Raw genomic sequence first — 20,939 nt, 5'->3', positions numbered from 1 at the left:
ATTATGAGAAAGAATAGGCTTAAAATCCTACCCAAGCATCTTGTGCGACTAGTTTCTAAATGCAAGACAACTCTTGAGGTAGTCATTAACAATACAGGCTTTTTGAGTATTAATTACTTATTCTAAGTGTTTTTCCAGTTTTACATGGGTTTACTTGAGTTATTCCTGACATGCTGTCAACTTTATGTCAATAGTTCTATTACAAGTATAATTAAATATATTAAATATATATATATATAAATGCTGAATTTATTTTAAAGTTGTCTTTATCTGGGATGTAAATAACTATTTAGGCAGCTGTGAAATCAGTCTAAAAGCCTGAGGTTCTGAGCTATTTCACAGAGAAGGATCATTGGGGCTCCACTCTTATTGTTTATTCTTAAATTAGGACTAGTGTTTCATCATTTTCCATTTGCAGATGCTCCACCAGTGTCTCCTATTGGAAAATAATCAGAAAAAAAGGGGGCTCACGATGTGTTGCTGTCAAGTATGTTCAGTTGATAGCTGTGTCTCTGACAGAAATAACTTCTTCCCTGCTGTGTGAAAACAACAGCTGGTGAAGACAACATGATGTGGAGAAGCCATGGATGAGTGAGCCATCAAACCTCAGTGTCTGACAGCGTTTTGGCAAGCTGCATTTCATGAGATTCTGTCTCACCCTGTTTGGCTTTTATGGTGGATGAATCAATAATAATTGCACCGTGTTCTAACTTGGATGGCAGAAACCTCCACCCTGTGTAGTAATGTTCAAAATCAGGCTTCGTGGAGCGACGGATTAAGGGATACAGAGAAATTTGTTTGAATGAAATGAATCACTGATCCTCTAGGGGTTTTTACTTATTAGCTGAGAAAGGTTGTTTTTAGATAGCATTGATAGCTACCAAAAGGGAAAACCAATAGCAAATGTAACTTTTGTACTCCAAGTTCACACTCTTTAAAATATTCTGTATTTTTCATGTTACAACCACAAGTGTTTTAATGGATTTTTTATTTTTATTTTTTTTATTGATGCTCAGGTTGTTGGGGTACAGCGTTCCTGATGATTACTCATCAACCTTTTTTTTTTTTTCAAGTGAAATTACTTTGTAGATTACCATTGTTGCAACTAAGACTTATTTCAGCATTACACATTCAACAAATCAGTGTTTCCATGGTGACAGAACCACACAAGGCAAGGTGAAAAATCCCCATATTGCTTTAGGAGAAAAGCGTAAGTTGACCCAAAGCAGGAAAAGTACTGTCAATCCCTGTTATCACTGAATGGCTAAAGCAAGATTTTTCTGTCAAAGAACTAAGAAGAACTTTAAAAATGTAGGTTTTATTTCTAGGTCTTTTGGGTCTCTTTGCTCAAATTAACTAAATGGTTCTGAAAACATAACATGTTTTACCTCTGTTTGGCTGATTGAGTTTCTTTTTTTTTTTTGACAAAAAGCCAAATAACATCAAAACTTGGTTTTCACACAAAATGAAGAAAATAAAGTGATTAGATTTACTAAAAATGAAATGTACAATTTGTTGGCAGAGATGTGGGTGTTTAGAGAGGCGGGGATGTGTGGGGTCCCTGGAAACCTTTTTCCTCTGAAGGGAGGCTCAGTTTGAAAGGTTTTAGAATCACCACTCTAAAGGTTTTCTTACTTATCTACCATGTATTTACCTCCATTCATCGTGAAGATGGTGCCTTAAGGGTTATCTGCAGTGTTAGTTTTCTAAAACATATGGATTTTGCATATAGGCCTAAAAATTCAGTTTGGTCAAATCAGAGCACCCTTTTCCACATGCTTGCCATGTCACCAACATGGTTTGTGACAAACTTTAAAAATGACTTGTATGGATTTTTTTTCAACAATGTTGCCACTCTTTCATAATGACCGGATTTGCGTAATGCACAACTAATAGCTGTCCTTTCAGCAGGTTCTCCCACCTGAGTTGTGGGTTTCTGTAGCTTCTTCAAAGTTACTTAGATGCTTTTGTGCTGTTATTCTTAAAATACCAATAAATTATACAAAGGTTTGTATAAGAAAAAAATTAAAATAAAAAATTTGAGAAACTTCAAAGACTATGAATACATCTGCAAAACACCATATGGGCAAGTCTATCATTGCATTGCATTTAAATAACATTTTGGGAAAGCTAATCAACTACAAGCTGCTATTGACCCATGGAGCTAGATAAAAGAATAACCACCTGACACATCAGTCTTTCCTCAAGCTGAACAGCCTATTCACCACTCGCAAGATTTCAAAACAAACTGCATTATCAAAGCTAAACAATCTTATCTTCAACCCCATCAGGGCCTAATTCCAGTCCAAACTAAGCACCCATTCTCTTTCCTCTTATCCCCTCTGAAAAGCCCAGTGATTAGAAGTAGACTTTAAGTCGACTATTGCAAAACCACCAACCCACAACTATACACCCATTCCCAGCAGGACCTTGTTGAATCTTTAAAGCCCTAGCTACTTTATCAGCGTGAGGGGATCAGGCAATCTCTCTGGCTCCCCCTTAAAATGGGTAGCGCGGTGTGTTCCGCAGCTTTTGGTGTAATCTCTTCGGCTGTCAACAGATCTAGCGAGGGGTCAGCTGTGATAACAGGATTGCTCAGGTAAAGATAGTGAAGGGGACAAAAGCTAAAAATGAGAAATATGGGCAAAGAGAAAAATGAACACCAGTAGTTTAGTCAAACTACTACTTCAGAGGGAAATTAATATATCTATGCATTAAATAAAAGGATGCACTATTTTAATTTACATTGAGGACATAATAAGAAAGTCAGTTATTTTATTTTAAATGTGCAATAAAAAATAGCAGATATCTCAGAAATGTTTGAGTTAAAATGACTCGCTTCTATTGATCAAAATCAACAGATTACCTGATCCAAGAATTGTTAAAACTTCTAGAAATGCTGACATTTTGACAGGTTTGCATGGGTGTAGGACTTATTTTTTAGATTAAATGTATGACCCAACTCGTTAAGACCTGACGGTGTTTATTATAAACGTTGCAAACAGAAGTTACCCAGTTTCAAGCTGGAATTAAAAAAACTAACTGGTGATATTGTAGGACTAGAGCTACATCATCATCAGAAAAATATATTATTGCAATAACACTATTGGTTGCACATGTTGCAGGCTTTTGTTTTTGTTTTATTATCCATGATCATACTATCCTCACCCATCTCCATGATATTTAGTATCAATAAATCTATAGCACCTGTCCAAGGTGTACCCCGCCTCTCGCCCATAGACTGCTGGAGATAGGCACCAGCTCCCCCGCGACCCATTATGGAATAAGCGGTAGAAACTGACTGACTAAATCTATAGCAATTGCGGGCATCAAGCGATCTGAAAACTCATTGAAATCACCAAATTCATTACGCACTTGAAATATAATGGCCTTCTTAATGCTTAATCCAAGCAGTCCATTGCAATTGCGTTCACATGGATATTGTGATGACAAATGCAATTTGATACATTGTGCAGCTCTAGGTACCGCCAAACAATGTTCATAACAGCTGCAAACAGAATGTATTGTTTTAGCTGCTTATTAATGTTAAATATATTCTACTGTTTTTATCTAATAATAAGAACACTCAAAGTTAATCTATTTCTGGTGTTTTAAACTTGGCACTCACAACATTTTGATTGGTAGGTCTCCAAGAGCCCACCTCCAGCTCCTGATGGTACCAGTTCATTTCCTCAAGCCTAGCTAAAGAGCTGGTGCTGGGGTCATGCAGTTTATTCGTATTCTAGAATCTGTTTTCACTAAAACCAGTTCAGCACTGGAACCATTTTGCTGAAGAAGTGACACAATTGTGGATTTTGAAAAAGTACGATTAGTATTAGAAAGCAAATTTTTTTTATCGTGAAACTGTTTGATATTTTTTGTAACTTAATTTAGAAAGTGAAAGTCATTTTATAGAGATTAATTACACACAAAGTGAAATATTTCAAGCCCTCATATCTTGTAATGTTGATGATTATGTCTTATAGATAATGAAAATCCAAAATTTGGTGTCTCAGAAAATTTGAATATTGGAAAAAGTAAAACATTTGAAACTCATGGTGTTATACCCTAATCGCTAATTAACTCAAAACACCTGCAAATGTTTCCTGAATCTCTAAATTGACTCTCAGCCTGGGTCAGTAGGCTATACATTAATGGGAAACACTGCTGACTGGACAGATGTCCAGAATACACCCTCCACACGGAGGAGAAGCCTTAAAATGTTGTTCCCAAAGAAGCCGGTTGTTCAGAGTGATGTATCCACGCATATTCATAGAAAGTGAAGTGGAAAAAAGAAGTGGGATAGAAAAAGGTGCACCATCAATAGGGATAACGTCAAGCAATGTCCATCTAAGAATTTGTGAGAGCTTTACAAGGAGTGGACAAAGGCTGGAGTCAGCGCATCAAGAGCCAATACACATAGATGAGTCTTACACATGGGCTAAAATAGTCTTACCAGGACTAAGGAGAAAAAGAACTGGACTTTTTAGTTTTCCATTGTTAAGTAAAGTAAAGTTTGCATTTCATTTGGAAATCAAGATCCCAGAGTCCTGAGGATGAGTGGAGAGGCACAGAATCCATGTTGCTTGAAGTCCAGTGAGAGGTTTCCACAGTCAGTGATGATTTGGGGTGCCATGTCATCTGCTGGTGTTGGTCGATTGGGTTTTCTGAAGTCAGCTGTCAAGACAGCCATCTACCCAGCAAAGTTTACAGAGCTTCATGCCTTCTTCTGCTGACAAGCTTTATGGAGATACTAATTTCGTTTTCCAGCAAGACTTGTCAGCTGCCCACAGTGCGAAAGGTACCCAAATCTGGTTCAATGAACATGGTGTTACTGTGATTGACCAGTCAAACTGGCCTGACCTGGACCCCATATAGAATCTAAGGCATATTGTCAAGAGGATGATGAGAGACACCAGACCCAGCAATGCAGATGACCTGAAAGCCGGTATCAAAGCAACCTGGGCTTCCCTTACACCTCAGCAGAACCACAGGCTGATCTCCTCCATGCCATGCCATTTTGATGCAGTAATTCATGCAAAAGAAGGTCCAACCAAGTATTGAGTGCACTGACAGATTTTTCAGAAGCCTGATGTTTTAAATATCATTTTTTATTGCTCTTTTGTTAAGTTCCTAAAGTACTTTCGGACTTTCATTATCTATAAGATACAATCATCAAAATTGCAAAATCTTGTAGAACAGATTCTGAAATCATATAATCATGACTACAAGTTTATATATTTTAAAACATTTTGACATTTGGAGTGTCAATTTTCATTATAACTTGCTGCTTAACTTTGACTAAGGGTTTTATTTTGCAATTTGGATTCTTCCAACAAATGTAGTCCTTCTAGAATGAATAAGACAGTCTACTGTATGTACAGTAAATGTTGCTTAAGTATGAGTATAGGTGTATTATGGTAAACAAGAAAACAATTTCATATCCAAAAGGGTGATCAGTGAAGAAAATAATCATTTGTTAGGGAAAAGTGGAACCACGTGTGGTAAAACAGCACATCTGAAAGAAATGCAATTTTTCCTAGCCTTTTGAGGTGGAAATTATTAAAACAAAAATCCAATATTTGGGTACAAACTGAGTTCCATTTGACAAGGTTGGATGGCTTGCAGGCAAAGATCCCCTTGCCCTCAGCCTTTCAGGGATGTTTTGACCTGTGTCTCCCTCTTGTTGCATCTATTGCAGTCTGACATGGCATTCTATTAAAACTGCTATCGCCCAAAATGCGTAAAAGAGCAGCACTAGACATAAACAGTGGAAAAAAATGGAAAGCCAAAAGGTCATATAAAACTGAGGAGATATAGTATTAATTTTATGCTTTCAGCTAAACATCAAGCAGGCAAATCAGAGGGCATTACTCACAGCCTATCACATATGTTATGCACAAATATGTTTGCCATGCAAACTGATGCCTCAACATTCACAGACTTCTTTATCTTTTTTTTTTTTTAACTCTATCGTTCTTATGCACACATGCTGAGAAGCAGCATGGTAGGCAGTGACACAAAGCTAATGCCTTGTCACACAGGCTGTCAGCAGATTAGCCAGTGGATTACACCCGAGCCATTAGATGTGCAAAGAGCGAAAGGCCACAAACATGGCAAAGAGAGGGAGGGAGAGCAACAGAGGGAGCAAGGCAGAACGTGAAAATGGCATCAAAACAAGCCATACTGAGAGCTGAAGGTGTTAGAATAGTTAATTTTAAGATAGGTATGATGAAATCAGGAGACAAAATAGTAAAAAGAGTAAAAATTATCTGAAGGGTGAAATGTATAGATTGGTAAGAAAGGCAAGGATATTTGCTGTAAGAGCAATGGTCAGCAGGTAATCAAGCAGACAGAACAGAAGGGCCATAACAATAGTAAACAAAGAGAAAGAAAAACATTATATGAAACCAGAAATGGTAGGAGGAGGAGTGTTGTGTGTTGGAAAGCCACTGAGGTGCTGAGACAAGTTATAAAGAAAATAAAAAAACCAACCTGCAAACCAGACAAATGCATTAAAAAGTAGAGAAAATAACGATTTTTTTATTATTTTATTAAGTCATTCATTGTAAGGTTTTAACTTGAGTTAAATGACACAGGGATGATTTTCTGAGTTCTTGATCTGATTTCCACACAGACCTCTGCATGATTTAAATGGAGCAGTACAAAATAACGACGTTATAAACTAATTACCATATTAACAAAACACACTAAATGTTTACAGACCAGAATTTCTACCTCCACTTATTCCTCAGACGTCATGCAGAGGAGGGTCTGCTCCTAAAACTGTTCTGCCAAGTTTGTGTAAAAAGTGTGTCTTTTTATAGTAATGTTGAAAGAATTAGGACAACCTACAATGACCTATGTGTTTCCTAACATATTTGGAAATTTAGATGTTTAATTTCATTTTTACCGGTACTGAAATTTGTTAAAATCACATGGAGAAGTGGCACATCGGATGCAAATCTTTAGGGCATCGTTACTCTGCACTTGAAGGAACTTTACCCTGTTTAAACTTCAGCCGTTAAGTTTGGTGTTCTTCTGACTGTTGAAGTGAGAGTGAACACCATCAAGATCCAAAGAGCGGTCTGAGACCTTCAGAAAGGTTGTTGCAGCTAATGATACTCGTAATGGATTTAAGGGAGCAATTCCACTGTTTGAAAAATAATCCAGAAACAGGAGGACATTCCAAACAACTTTTATTGCCAGCAAGTTCACTCTAAAAGCAGACCGCAAGATGCTAAAAGAAGTTTGAAAAAAACAAACTAAAATGTCATCAAGGGACCTACAGCAGGCTCTTGCTTATGTTGTTATGAAAGTGCATGGTTATACAATCAGAAAAGACTGCACAGGTTTAACTTTCATGGGAAGTGGTCAAGTAGGGAGCCTGAAGTAGACAGTGACAGAGACTTCTGGAATAATGACAACAGATGGGTCTAAACCTAAATTATTTGGACACCAGAACCGATAACATGTAAGCAAATACAGCGTTCACGGAACAGGACCTTATACCAACTTTGCAGCATAGAGCTGGAAATGTCATTATGTATAGTCACCCGGTTACATGTCTTGATGTTGTGCAGCCCTACTAGAATTACAATTAACACTACTTAGAATATTTTATTTTATTTGTGGTCAAATATAAAACTTGATTGTCACTTCCTAATAAAATGCTTCTTCCCATCAAAATAATGCAATGTGTCTATGCAATTCTGCAACATGTGCATCGCTAAATTTAGTTACCTATTAGATCTTATAGTTTTCATTGTTCTTACTCTGCTCAAACTTTTTTCCTTCCAGCAACTGCTGTCAATCATTCCCACTATTTCTCTTGAAGTGTTTTGTAAGGTTCCAATCGCTGAAACTGTAGGATATATAATTTAGTAAAAAGTAAAAGTTATTTTTGTAATTGCCATGGTTATGCATAGGAAGGTCTCTCTTCTCTTTTTTTAAGCTGAAATTATCACTCTTCCCTTAGTACCACCACTACTAACAGCCCCATCACAAAGCACTTTGCAGATCTAACAAAATAATCGTCTGCTGGATTTGCCTGTTAGGGATTTAATTTTCAGCTGGTGTTTGCAGAAGATTGGAAGGGGAGATGTCAAGTTAACTCGGGCTAGTGTGAAACTCTGATCTTTGTTAGGAATGAAAGTCATGCCGATGTTCGCTCAGTGTCATGTGGCATGCTGTAAACACATTAGTGTGTTAACTGCTGCTATGGAGTGTAACCAGGAGTGCTTGGCAGTATTTTTACAAAACATTCAGGGCAAAAAGGTTTAGAAATACCTTTGTATGTTCTATGTGAAAATATGAAACCACCAGCATGTCTTTTTAACAAGTTGACTCTTGCCTGCAGTCTTTTGTAATGGGCTTTTCACTCATTATTTGTCCAGTTCCTGTGCTTGACAGCAGATTATGCAGAGTGGGCTTACATTGCGTAAAGAGGGGCAGCTGCACGAACAAAAAAAAAAAAAAAAAATGGTGTGGGAGGGCTAAAAAAGTATCTTCAACAGGTGAACTGTATCCAAAAGCCACATCTTTAGGAAACAGGAACCTTTTCAACAATACTGGCCAACAATACTGGATCTGAGGGATACATCATCTGCTGCACTGATTCCCAACCTTATTTTTATCCTAAAGCCCCACTTCTTGCACCAACAATCAGGTTTGGGTGTTAAATTATATTTACATATTTATGCACAGATACATATATATATACATTTACACATGCATGCAGGGCCTTACGAAACACCAAAAAGAACACTTGCTTTTTGCTATTTGTCATTTCCAGAGGTAGTTTTTGCATGAATTGTGCCCTGGGTCATTCTTTCCTTCCTCGCCCCTCCCCTCTATCTAACGCACCCCACTCACACTCCCCTTGTTGAAACCCTCCATCACAGCACTTTCGGCTTTAAAATGCATGATGCTGTTCTGCAGAAACCACATAAAAGGATTTACAGTACTGTGCAAAGGTTTTAGGCAGGTGTGAAAAAATACTGTAAACAAAGATTGCAATCAAAAATGGAAGTGCTAATCATTTATTTTCATCCATCAACAAAATGCAGTGAATGAAGAGAAATCTAAATCAATAAAGAGAAATCTAAATCAAATCAATATTTGGTGTGACCATCCCTTGCCTTCAAAACAGCATCAGTTCTTCTAGGTACACTTGCACACAGTTTTTGAAGTAACTCGGCTGGTAGGTTGTTCCAAACATCTTGGAGAACTAACCACAGATCTTCTGTGGATGTAGGCTTTCTCACATCCTTCTGTCTCTTCATGTAATCCCAGAAAACTCCATGATGTTGAGATCAGGGCTCTGCGGGGGCCATACCATCACTTCCAGTAAGTCTTGTTCTTTACGCTGAAAATAGTTCTTAATGACTTTGGCTGTATGTTTGGGTTCATTCACTTAGCATTTTGTAAATTGATAAAAATAAACAATCATCATTTATATTTCTGAAAGCATTCTTTGTTTACAGCATTTTTTCACACCTGTCTACAACTTTTGTACACAAATGCCATGCCTTACAAAAAGTATTTAATTTATTTCAGCTTCGGTCTCCCTGCTGAAGAAACGCATCCCCACAGCATAATTGTGCCACCACCACTTTTCAGCAAGGGGGTGGTGTGTTCAAGAGCAATGTGTAGTGTTACTTTCTTTGCATCATTTTGCACGTAGAGCAAAAAAGCTCAAATTTGATGTCATCTGATAAGAGGAGATTCTTCCATGTTTACGGTGACCCCTACATGGCTTGCTGCAAAGCTTAAACAAGACCTCTTATGGCTTTCTTTTAACAATAGTTTTCTTCTTGCCACTCTTCAAGTAAGACCAGATTTTTTGGAGTTAATGACAAATAGATGTCCTGATGAGCAATTCTCCTACCTCAGTTGTGGATCTCTGTAGCTCCTCTAGACTCACCATGTGCCACTTGACTGTTTCTCTGAATATTGCTCACCTTTCCCAGCCTGTTAATTTACATATTAATTCCACAGCTAAAGTTACCTACAACATTATCCCTGAACTGTTTAGTGTTGCTAGTTCTTCATGATGCTGTTCTTGCACTCATGTTCTCTAAACAAACCTCTGAAAGGGTGCGAAGACATTTTATAGGCACTGCATGTATAAAACAACAAAAGGAGAAAGATAAAAAGAAGCTTAAATGATGGGAAGCAAATTAAAATAGACAAGACACTTATCAATACCTTAAATATCTGGTGTGATTTCTTCAAGCAATTTACAGCCTTTAAACACTCACACAACAAACTATCCATGTCCACTTCATGTAGGAGCCATTCCACCTTTTAAACCCCATCTCTTTTAAAACTGGGCCCAGATGTAAGGCAAGGGGCTGCTTTGGATTAGGCAGAGGAAAAAGAAAAAAACGAATTTCCTTTGCAGTTTTATGAGCATTTGATTTGAATAATTACGATATTACAGCAGTGTGGATTCACTGCAGAGAGTGACAGCTGGGAGCAATCCCATAAACCCGAGCCATGAACGAGGCACCCCTTTTTTGTGGGCTTCGCCTACTCTTCCTCCTCGTCCTCCTGCATCTCCTGATGTTTATTTAATTGAAACAGTTCGGGTAAGGCTCTGCCATCTGAGGTGACTGTGCTAATATCGCGCTACAATCGTGATTACTTTAGCAGCTCATAAACGCACCGGTTGGCTGATGATAGAAGTCCTAATTTCTCAAGACTAAATGGAGAAAGTTAGCATAGAGGATGTTTACCTTCTGGATGGCTTTTTTTCCTCGCAACAGCATTTATTGCCTTACTGGATTTATAACATCAACTGAATGACTCATGTTTTGGTAAATAAATAAATAGGCGGAAGGCTAGCTACAGGAGGCAGCAAATAGTAAGCAGAGGTGACAGGAAAATTGTATTTTTCAACAACACTTCTGTACATATATTCACTGCACAAAATATTAATGACTGCCCTGTCCTACAATGAAGTAACTATACCACCCTCTGACTTTGAATCTGAGCTTACTTTGTCACCCATCAATACAGCTCCTCCTCCTACCTTCCACGCTGGCATAGAAGGGCGCCGGGGGTGTGAAATTGATGAAGGTGTGCTTGTGAAAATGCCAGCAGGGGATCACTGGTCAGAGAACGGCAGAGACTGTGAGTGTGTGTGCATGTATTTCGGTGTGGAGGGGGCTGGTGACAGGTAGGAGTGGCAAACACCCCTTTTCATGAACACTGAACTGTAAAATCGAGGACCCAGCGCAAACAATGGTCATGATCAATCGGCTACGGTGAGAGGCTTCTCGTAAATGCCTGGTGTCCAAACGCCCTGAAAAGAGGCAGAGGAGGGGAAATAAATGGAAAAGGGAAAGAGAGATAGAGATGTGTGCAGAAATTTGGTATGAATCATGATTAGTTTAGAAAGGTTTTGCTTGTTCCTGTGGATGGTAGTTGAAATTTGCAGTTTAAAGCTTTGTAACTTGTAGTGTGTATCAATGATTGCAGATGATCATCATCTGTCTTTTTATGTAGAGCTTGGTTTTTCAGTGTGTTTAATATGTTTCTTTGGGTCTCTTTGACCTTATTGGTCCCTAGTGGCACACGATGCAGCATTTTCATCAAAGCTGGTATTTCTTTGTGAAGCTTGGCCAAATAAAAACTCATTCTCCTCAGAGATGATATGCACTACAAAGGTATTTTTTCCTTTTTAGCTCAGTGTTTTTGTTGCACGTTGGCAAAAAAAACGAGGGAGTGATTTGACATTTCTTTGGCTTAAATTACGCTCATTGCCAAAACAAAGTTAGGTATACAGTCAGCACTTCCCATGAATTCCCAGAAGTTATTTAGTTAAGGTTAAGGTTCATTTTTGGAACTTCCAGGATACTTTTTAGTATTTTTGAGTCATGAGGTAACTTTTTCGAAATTAACAGAACAAATTATAAGGAATTAATAGAGAATTAATATGAGAAACTTACAGGGTTAGTGTCCAGAAACTAATAGGGTTACTCACCAGAAACTCATTGAAATACTCACCAGGATATAACAGGGTTACTTTCTAGGACTCATGGAGTTACTAAGCTGGAGCTATCGGGTTTACTTAGGTGGAACTAATAGGAACTACCAGGGTTATTTACGAGGAACTAATAGGAGTTCTTAAAAGGAACTACAAGGGTTACTTACCAGGAGCTACCATGGACTATCAAGTCTACTTGCCAGGAACTACCATGATTACTTACCAGGAACCACCTAGGGTAATATCCAGGAACTCACAGGGTTACTTTTGTTTTTCCTTGCTGGTCCAAAGTAGATCCATACATATATTAGCAATCAAATATGTGGCGATCTGATAAAAAAAACAAAAACAAAACTGGATTAGTGGGTTACCAAAACAGTTGTTACTTAATGTTGTTTTAATTGAAGCATTGCCTAAATGCTTTAGTTGTTGTTTAGAACATTAAAATGTTCACCTGGCACTGATTTGGTTGCAGCAGATTCTTTGTGTTGTTTGATGATGTTTTTGAACATAACACAGATGTACAATTAGTTTGTTAAGTCTAGAGCTTGGCCTGACTCTTCTGCCTCCTCAGCTGGGTATTTAATAATAGACAGGTTTGTATTTATATTTGTTTTGCAGCTTTGCCAATCAATGTAAACCTAATTTTAAGTCATGCTCGCTGATATATTGCTAAGGAGTTATTTTGCTGTGGCAGGTTGTCCTGATAGTAGACTGATATTCGTACATCCTCACAACAAGCATACAGAGTACCTGCTCATTGTGTTTAGATGATTTGTGTTTGAATGGAAACAGCCAGTAATATGTCTCAAAAGCAGAGCAATCAGTGCATCAGCACACTATCCATGGTGACAGCTGTTTGGCCCTTATTCCCTTCTTAATAGGTCGTACTCTCCACTTCTGCAAAAGTGACTTCATGCTGATTGAATAGTGGCAAGGGGCAAATGTGTCTGGATCAGTTTGTGAAAAAGCCTTTTTCATCCACCCTGATCTGTTCACTTTCACTCTCCAGACTGAGTGGACAACTGATGCAACAGAACTGTAAGCTAGAATTGTTTAGGTGGATACATGTCCTGAGCCGGGTTCTGCAGAACAACTCTGTCAGGCTAGAGTTGACTCAATCTGTCTAAACCTTCTCCCCTCATTGGCTTTTTCTCTCTCTTTTTCTCTGCGCACACCACGGCTGCTCATGGCCATCTCAGTTGATCTCTTAATGGACCTAATTGCTTTTTAGCTCATTGCACCCCATTGGCTAGCACTAAACTAAATGAAACCAAAAAACCCCACACACAAGCCTCAACCCAAATTGGATTCTGCTTTACACCGCAATGAGGTGATACTGAACACGCATGACTCAGAAGTTGCAGGAAAGATGAGCAAGCATTCGACACTTGTCAGGCGATCTGACAGACAAAACTTTTCTGGTCAAGAGTTCAATTTGCACCTGCATGCTAGAGCATCTCACTGCAATCTCATGGCTGGTACATGACCTTCTCTGCAGCAGGCAAAGCTTTACACATTGTGACATGCTAAATTATAAATTCTTAGCTCACCAGAATAAAACAAGCACTTGCCACATTTGGTAACGTGAAGCATTTTTGAAAGCTCATCAAAGCCAATCAAACTAAAAACACAGGCTGCCAGTGAGCTAATGAAGCTGTCAGCACCAACATATAGATGATCAGCCATACCTCAGGTTTTAGTTTTCCTTGGTCTGATCTTTCAGAGTGGCATTGTGTTTTAAAGAATTTGTGCTTTCTGCGTTTCTCACAGCTTTGGGTTAACCAGGACCCAGCTGACAAATACCAGAGGCACTTAGATCATTCCAGTCAAAGTGTGATGCCTGTTGGTGGAGTTGTGTCAAATCTGATCATATCACAACTGCATATATTTGATCAGCCATTGCATTATGACTGTCCATAAAAACTCTACCCAGTATGGGTTGAATAAAGAACTGATGATACATCCAGCTCATGATGAGACAATATTAGGATGTTGGTTTCACAGGAAGAAGATTAGATTAAAATGTCAGAAATCCCAAACTGTGATTTAAAGAATATGAAACCAGTTTAGAATATTCTAGACTTGGTTTGACTAGTCTATATATTTTAATTTTAATGTTTTTTATGCCAAACAAAGCTGAGAAAATTCAAAATTTTTGTGTTTTCATAAAGGCAAGAATGGTTTCCTAAACTGTGTTTTAAAGAATTTCTGCTCAGTGTAGAATTATCCAGTTCAAGTTCGATTAGTGTAAGTATTTTTGATTTTGAACGGATCAAATGCCGACCAGACTAAAACTGTGAACTAGCCCTTTAGTTTTACGTGGATTGGAAGCCCTACTGCAGATGCTAACTTTAGCTTTGTTAATCACTAAGAGTTAGCCAATCACTCTTCTTACAGGGCTTTAAAAAAGTTTGTCTTTTTTGTCCCTCTGTCACTGTTTCTTTTTCTGTTGAGTGTTTTCTTCTGAACCTGCTGACATAGAGCATCCCCACAGCATGATGCTGCCACTATCATATTTAAATGTAGGGATGGTACCACTTGAAGAATTCTGGATATTTACAGAAAAAGAATGTACTCGTACTCGTACTCATCGTCTTCCGCTTTATCCGGGACCGGGTCGCGGTGGCAGCAGACTCAGCAGAGACGCCCAGACGTCCCTCTCCCCAGACACCTGCTCCAGCTCCTCCGGGGGGAGCCCAAGGCGTTCCCAGGCCAGCCGAGAGACATAGTCCCTCCAGCATGTCCTGGGCCGTCCCCTGGGCCTCCTCCCGGTGGGACGTGCCTGGAATACCTCCCGAGGAAGGCATCCAGGAGGCATCCGGTATAGATGCCCGAGCCACCTCAACTGGCTCCTCTCGATGTGGAGGAGTAGCGGCTCTACTCCGAGCCCCTCCCGGATGGCCGAGCTCCTCACCCTATCTCTAAGGGAGCGCCCGGCAACCCTACGGAGGAAGCTCATTTCCGCCGCTTGTATCCGGGATCTCGTTCTTTCGGTCATGACCCAAAGTTCATGGCCATAGATGAGGGTAGGAACGTAGACTGACCGGTAAATCTAGAGCTTCGCTTTTCGGCTCAGCTCTCTCTTCACCACAACGGACCGGCACAGCGCCCCCATTACTGTGGCAACCGCACCGATCCGTCTGTCGATCTCCCGCTCCATTCTTCCCTCACTCGTGAACAAGACCCCGAGATACTTAAACTCCTCCACTTGAGGCAGGAACTCCCCTCCAACCTGAAGAGGACAAGCCACCCTTTTCCGGTCGAGAACCATGGCCTCGGACTTGGAGGAGCTGATCTTCATCCCAGCTGCTTCACACTCGGCTGCGAACCGCCCCAGTGCGTGCTGTAGGTCTTGGCTAGAGGGGGCCAGCAGGACCACGTCATCTGCAAAAAGAAGAGACGAAATCCTCTGGTCCCCAAACCAGACCCCCTCCGGCCCTTGGCTGCGCCTAGAAATCCTGTCCATAAAAGTTATGAACAGGACCGGTGACAAAGGGCAGCCCTGCCGGAGTCCAACATGCACCGGGAACAGGTCCGACTTAGTGCCGGCAATGCGAACCAAACTCCTGCTCCGCTTGTACAGAGATCGGATGGCCCCTAGTAAAGGGCCCCCGATTCCGTACTCCTGGAGCACCCACCACAGGGCATCATGAGGGACACAGTGGAATGCTTTCTCCAGGTCCACACAACACATGTGGACCGGTTGGGCAAACTCCCCTGTAGAGGGTATAGAGCTGGTCCAGTGTTCCACGGCCGGGACGAAAACCACACTGCTCCTCCTGAAGCCGGGGTTCGACTATCGGCCGGACTCTCCTCTTCAATATCCTGGCGTAGGCCTTACCAGGGAGGCTGAGGAGTGTGATCCCCCTGTAGTTGGAACACACCCTCCGGTCACCCTTCTTATCTAGGGGGACCACCACCCCAGTCTGCCAATCCAAAGGCACTGTCCCCGTCCGCCACGCAATGTTGAAGAGGCGTGTCAACCATGACAGCCCCACAACATCCAAAGACTTGAGGTACTCAGGGTGGATCTCATACAACCCCGAAGCCCTGCCACCGCAGAGCTTTTTAATCACCTCGGTGACTTCAGCCTGGGTGATGAAAGAGTCCAACCCTGAGTCCCCAGCCTCTGTTTCCACCAGGGAATGCGTGATGGCAGGATTGAGGAGATCCTCGAATTACTCCTTCCACCGGCCGATAATGTCCCCAGTCGAGGTCAGCAGCTCCCCACCCCACTGTAAACAGTGTTGGCGAAGCACTACTTCCAGCACCCCCGACAGGGACGCCAAGAAGGCCGGGTACTCCGCACTACCACTGATAGTGGAGACCTCTCCCCAACCCGAAGGCGCAGGGATGCGACCCTCTCATCCACTGGGGTAAACCCCAACACGAGATGGCGGAGCTGGGGATCGACATGCAAACCCACCCCAGCCCGCCGCCTCTCCCCGTGGGCCACTCCAGAGTAGAAGAGAGTCCAGCCCCTCTCGAGGAGATGGGTTCCAAAGCCCACGCTGTGTGTGGAGGCGAGCCCGACTAATTCTAGTCGACATCTCTCGACCTCCCGCACCAGCTCAGGCTCCTTGCCCCCCAGCGAGGTGACATTCCACGTCCCTAGAGCCAGCCTAAGCATCCGGGGATCAGGCCGCCGAGGTCTCCACTTTTGTCCGCCGCCCAATCCTCTTTGCACCGGTCCCTCACGGTTCCCCCCTCGTTCGGGCTTGGCCTGGCCGGTTCCCGCAAGGAGCAACCCAGCCACCAGGCTCTCTCTGACGAGTCCCGACCCCAGGCCTGGCTCCAGGGTGGGACCCCGGCTCCGCCGTACCGGGCGACGTCACGTGCCTCGATTTTGTGGTCGTCATGAGGGGTTCTTGAAAAAGAATGTTTTCATCTTAAATGCAAAATGTATATATATATTTATTTTTTATTTTTTCAACAATTTTGGCCTAATTACTGCTCTGAGTGGTAGCATGGCATGTTTTAGAGTCTGTATACTCCAGTAAATGATTATTCCATTACTAAATTAGTTGATTATTTCAATAACTGATTACTCACTGGTAATATTTTGACAGATATGTTCACCTGTACTGTGGATCTCTGTACCTTAAGAGTTATCATGGGCCTATTGGGTGCCTCTTGTCCATCTTGTCAGTTTAGGGGGAGTGCCATGTCTTGGTAGCTTTGGATTTGTGCCATATTCTTTCCATTTTAGATGATGGATTGGAAGATGTTCCACGAGATGCTCAAATTGTAGATTTTTTTTTTAAACCTAATCCTACTTTTAACTTTTCCACAACTTTATCCCTGAACTGTCTGTTGTGTTCCTTGGTATTCATGATGCTGTTTGGTCACTAATGTCCTCTAACAAACCACTGAGACATTCACAGAACAGCTGGATTTATACTGTGGATGAATTACAAATAATACTCTGAAGCCAATTGGTGGCACTGCTTTTTTTTAGGAGTATCAAAGTAAACCAGGTTGAATATAAATGTATAATTTCCTTCTATTTTACAAATACAAACTACTTGGTGTTTGTCTGTCTTGTTGTGATTATTATTATAAATAAATATTATTTAACATCATTTTAATATTTTATTAAATAATAATTCTGTCTGTTAAGTGTTGTCTGGTAAATACCAGCCCATTAAGGCGGTGGAATTAGGACAATAGTGAAAGGGATGAGCCAAGTTCTTGACATTACTGAACAGCAAAACTCTGCGCACACATAGAATAAATTCACACAATTTCTTGAAATACAAGAGTTTATTAACAAGAATAAGTCAGCTCAAAGTCAAACATAATTCAGTCAACAAAGTATTTACTATACTAGAATAATCCAGCAAACGATCAGGCAAAATGAAAGAAAAAGGAAGCCCAACTATACACAATATCAACAAGTGCATCAAAGGTGGTTGAAAACCATAGCCAATGAAGTGATGCAACATTACCATTTAATGTTAATTGTGTTTAAGAACCAGGGATTATCTTGAGGAATCTGGAAATGAGGTCAAGTTAGTCTTGGAACTAATTTAGGCAATAGCTGGCCTTCAAACCACCATTCACAATGCAAGATCAGATAAAACATAATTTTAATAAAAATTATGTTTTAAAGAATGATTTGGTGAATAAAACCAGCCTTCTGGATAATTAATTATCAGTGGTGTTTAATTAGCTGCTTTTATTTAGTACAATAATATTTAGGGAAATATTATTTTCCTAGATTGGACACTAACAACCTTTCTCGATCATAAGTCATGTGTTATCTTAGCCAATAGCAGTTGAAGCCAAGAAAGAAGCTTATAGCTTGTTACCATGCCTTTAAAATCAAACATGCACCTTTAAAATACCATGAATGAAAGAATCGAAACGCATAAGCGCTGATGACCTGTTATGGCCGATCTGTTTAAACAGAAAAACCCCCCTTCAAATAAAGTTATCCTAACTTTAAAAACACAACACAGAACACATAATTAGCTGAGCAGGTACTCTGCTAGCACTTAGCTGAGTTTTCTCAACACAAACAAAAACCAAACATCATTAAACATTATTTAGATTATTTCATTCTGAACAAATCTTACTACCTCTTACTACCTCTATGTGAATCGTGCTGAGGAAAAGGTTTCCGGGTGACGAGTTAAGGGAAGCAAAGCTGTCCGTTCATCCACGTATGGACTGAATCGTACAACAAAGGCACATTCAGCTCCTTCAGTAGCCGAGGTGTGGCGGTATAGCTCTCATTGTCTGGACGTGCACACAGGAAGGCATGCGGTGCACCGGTCCTGATGCCTTGTTCTCCAGGCCGTGGTGAAAAATTCCCTTTAACTAGGACAGCTTCTGGAGGCCTCAGAAGAAAAGTCCAGCCAGGCTTGTCTTATTACACCCTTTTCATGAATGAATACTGAGTACTCGAACTGTAAATGATTACTTAACTTTGTTGCATACGATGATTGTAGTCACGTTTAGATCCAAGTTAAAGAATTATGTCTGCTTGCCAGCAATGAGACATTTGCGCGTTGTGCCTCTCTTGTCCGGTTCCCATCTAAGACCCATGTGGAAAGAGGCTGCCATGTTGAAGCACAGCGTTTTTGTTCAGCTCTGACTCCTCCTCTTCCTGGGCTGAAGTAGAAGTCTGTGTGACACTGAAATGTGTAGAAAAGGTCATACTGGAAGGTGTACAGTTCAGAGTCTTCCATGGCTGGGGTCCTAACGATCTCATGCAGTCCAAATAAAATACATTGAAGTTTGTGGTTATAACATGAAAAAACTGAAAATAAATTTGCTAATAAATACTCCTTCAAGGCCCTGCAAGTACACTGTAAGGTATAGTGTAAGACATTTTTTTTTTTTTGTGGAGTCAAGATGTCTTTTTGAAATAATACCTGATTAATGGCAGCAAGTTCTCACTTGCAGATGTAGTACAGGAGTCCTGTGTTTTGGGAATTCTCCAGTGGAGTCATTTAAAAGGATTAAAAGGGTTTACCTAATACTTTGTCTTCTAAAGAGATTTGAGAACGTTTGCTTTGGGGTGATGTTTAAAACTGATGTATAGTCTTCAGGTATGTAGGTCAGGGAGTGATACATAAATACATAGATAGTGGATGCATTAAGTGATTGTGTAATTGGTCTGGCTTCTGTCCAATACTTCCTGTCAATCTTAAATATAATTATGGCCGTCAGTCTCACTCTAATACAACACAAGTAAAATCTTGTTTTGTCTGCACTTTGGGGCAATGAAGTATTCCAGTTTTGGTTAAGCCTTAATTGCCCATAAAAGCATGACTGCATGTTTGGTAATCAATCACAAAGTACAGATTCCAAGAAAAGGGGAAGTATTGGATGTCTCAACCAAGCGCAAGTGTTGGGTGTTGTCCTGTATCTTTTTTGTGCCTTGGAGATATATCAAAGATCACCTTGGCATTTGTTGCGCTTAACTCACCCCCCTTTCCTTCCCTTGACTGTTTGGGCAACGGCCATAAACAAGTCTATCTCCATCCGTCTCAACACGTTGGATTAGATTTATCCTCTTAAGATAGATTGTTATCCCAAGGAGCATGAGTCTCGCTTGATGGGGGAAATTAATTTTACGATGACTGGTTTACTTGATCAGGGTAGGGGAAGGGAGGTAATGGGCTATAAATGCATCAACTATGAGGTGCTGTGAGCTGAAAGCAACAATCCCTGTTTTTTGATTCAGATAAGTTGCCCCTCTTTTTTATTACACACAGCGTTGTCTTTGGGTCACAGAGTCAAGAGTAATGACTTGACTGACAGTCATTTGTAAAGTGCCAGGAACTTGTCAAGGGTGAGAAGGCGTGCACCCCAGGCTATAGGAAGATTGACAGTGAAACATATTGTATTTTTCTTTTCTGTCAATTTGACATAAAAGTGACGTTGTCCGTTTTGATCCAGAGTTATAAAATGGCTGTATGGTTATGTCTGCAGTCCAACTTGTGGAGAAATAAAGAAGTAAAACTCTGCAAAGTAGCTCCATACAGCAGTTATTGGTTTGACTAAAAAAAATAAATAAATGATCCCCAGTTTGTTGAGCAACAAAATCCAGTCTGAGCCTGTGGTAGCCTTTACCGTAGATTTAGCTGACTAGCATTACAGAGCGCCTCTTTAAGCAGACTAAAGCTGAGGTGCTTTACTTAGCGCTATGAAGATTATTCACAGGAGCCAGACATTCTCTTAATCTTTCAAAGTGGTTTAGATATGATTTCTTTTGATTTTTTAATGGCCTTTCAAGGTTTTTCTCTGGGTTTTGGCTGCTTTTTAATCCAGTTACGAGCCCATTATCAGAGTTCATACATGTAACTTTGAAATATGAATTATTCAGGTACGAGGTAGGTTCATTTCAACACAGCAATACAATACAACAAATTTTTAGTTAGATCTTTTTACAGTTTGTTCCCATTATTTTAGTTGAATCTCCAGAAATACTGAA

At 40.4% G+C, this 20,939-nt stretch overlaps 1 protein-coding gene across 35 annotated transcripts in view; it reads left to right on the top strand.

The window, feature by feature from the left end:
* The window catches only part of LOC124880267 (receptor-type tyrosine-protein phosphatase delta-like), a 622,546-nt gene that overhangs the window by 370,343 nt on the left and 231,264 nt on the right, over positions 1 to 20,939 (top strand). For 33 of the 35 annotated variants that reach the window (XM_047385268.1, XM_047385264.1, XM_047385265.1 and 30 more), the window contains one exon: positions 9,295 to 9,348. The exons of the other annotated variants lie outside the window; for them this stretch is intronic. In XM_047385268.1, the coding sequence (XP_047241224.1) occupies positions 9,303 to 9,348 (46 nt within the window). In that variant the 5' untranslated portion in view covers positions 9,295 to 9,302. The remainder of the gene's footprint in view (positions 1 to 9,294; positions 9,349 to 20,939) is intronic. 35 annotated transcript variants of the gene reach the window in all.

This window comes from Girardinichthys multiradiatus, chromosome 14 (genome assembly GCF_021462225.1).
Source record: "Girardinichthys multiradiatus isolate DD_20200921_A chromosome 14, DD_fGirMul_XY1, whole genome shotgun sequence".
NCBI lineage: Eukaryota > Metazoa > Chordata > Actinopteri > Cyprinodontiformes > Goodeidae > Girardinichthys > Girardinichthys multiradiatus.
This window is presented reverse-complemented; position numbering and strand designations above follow the sequence as displayed.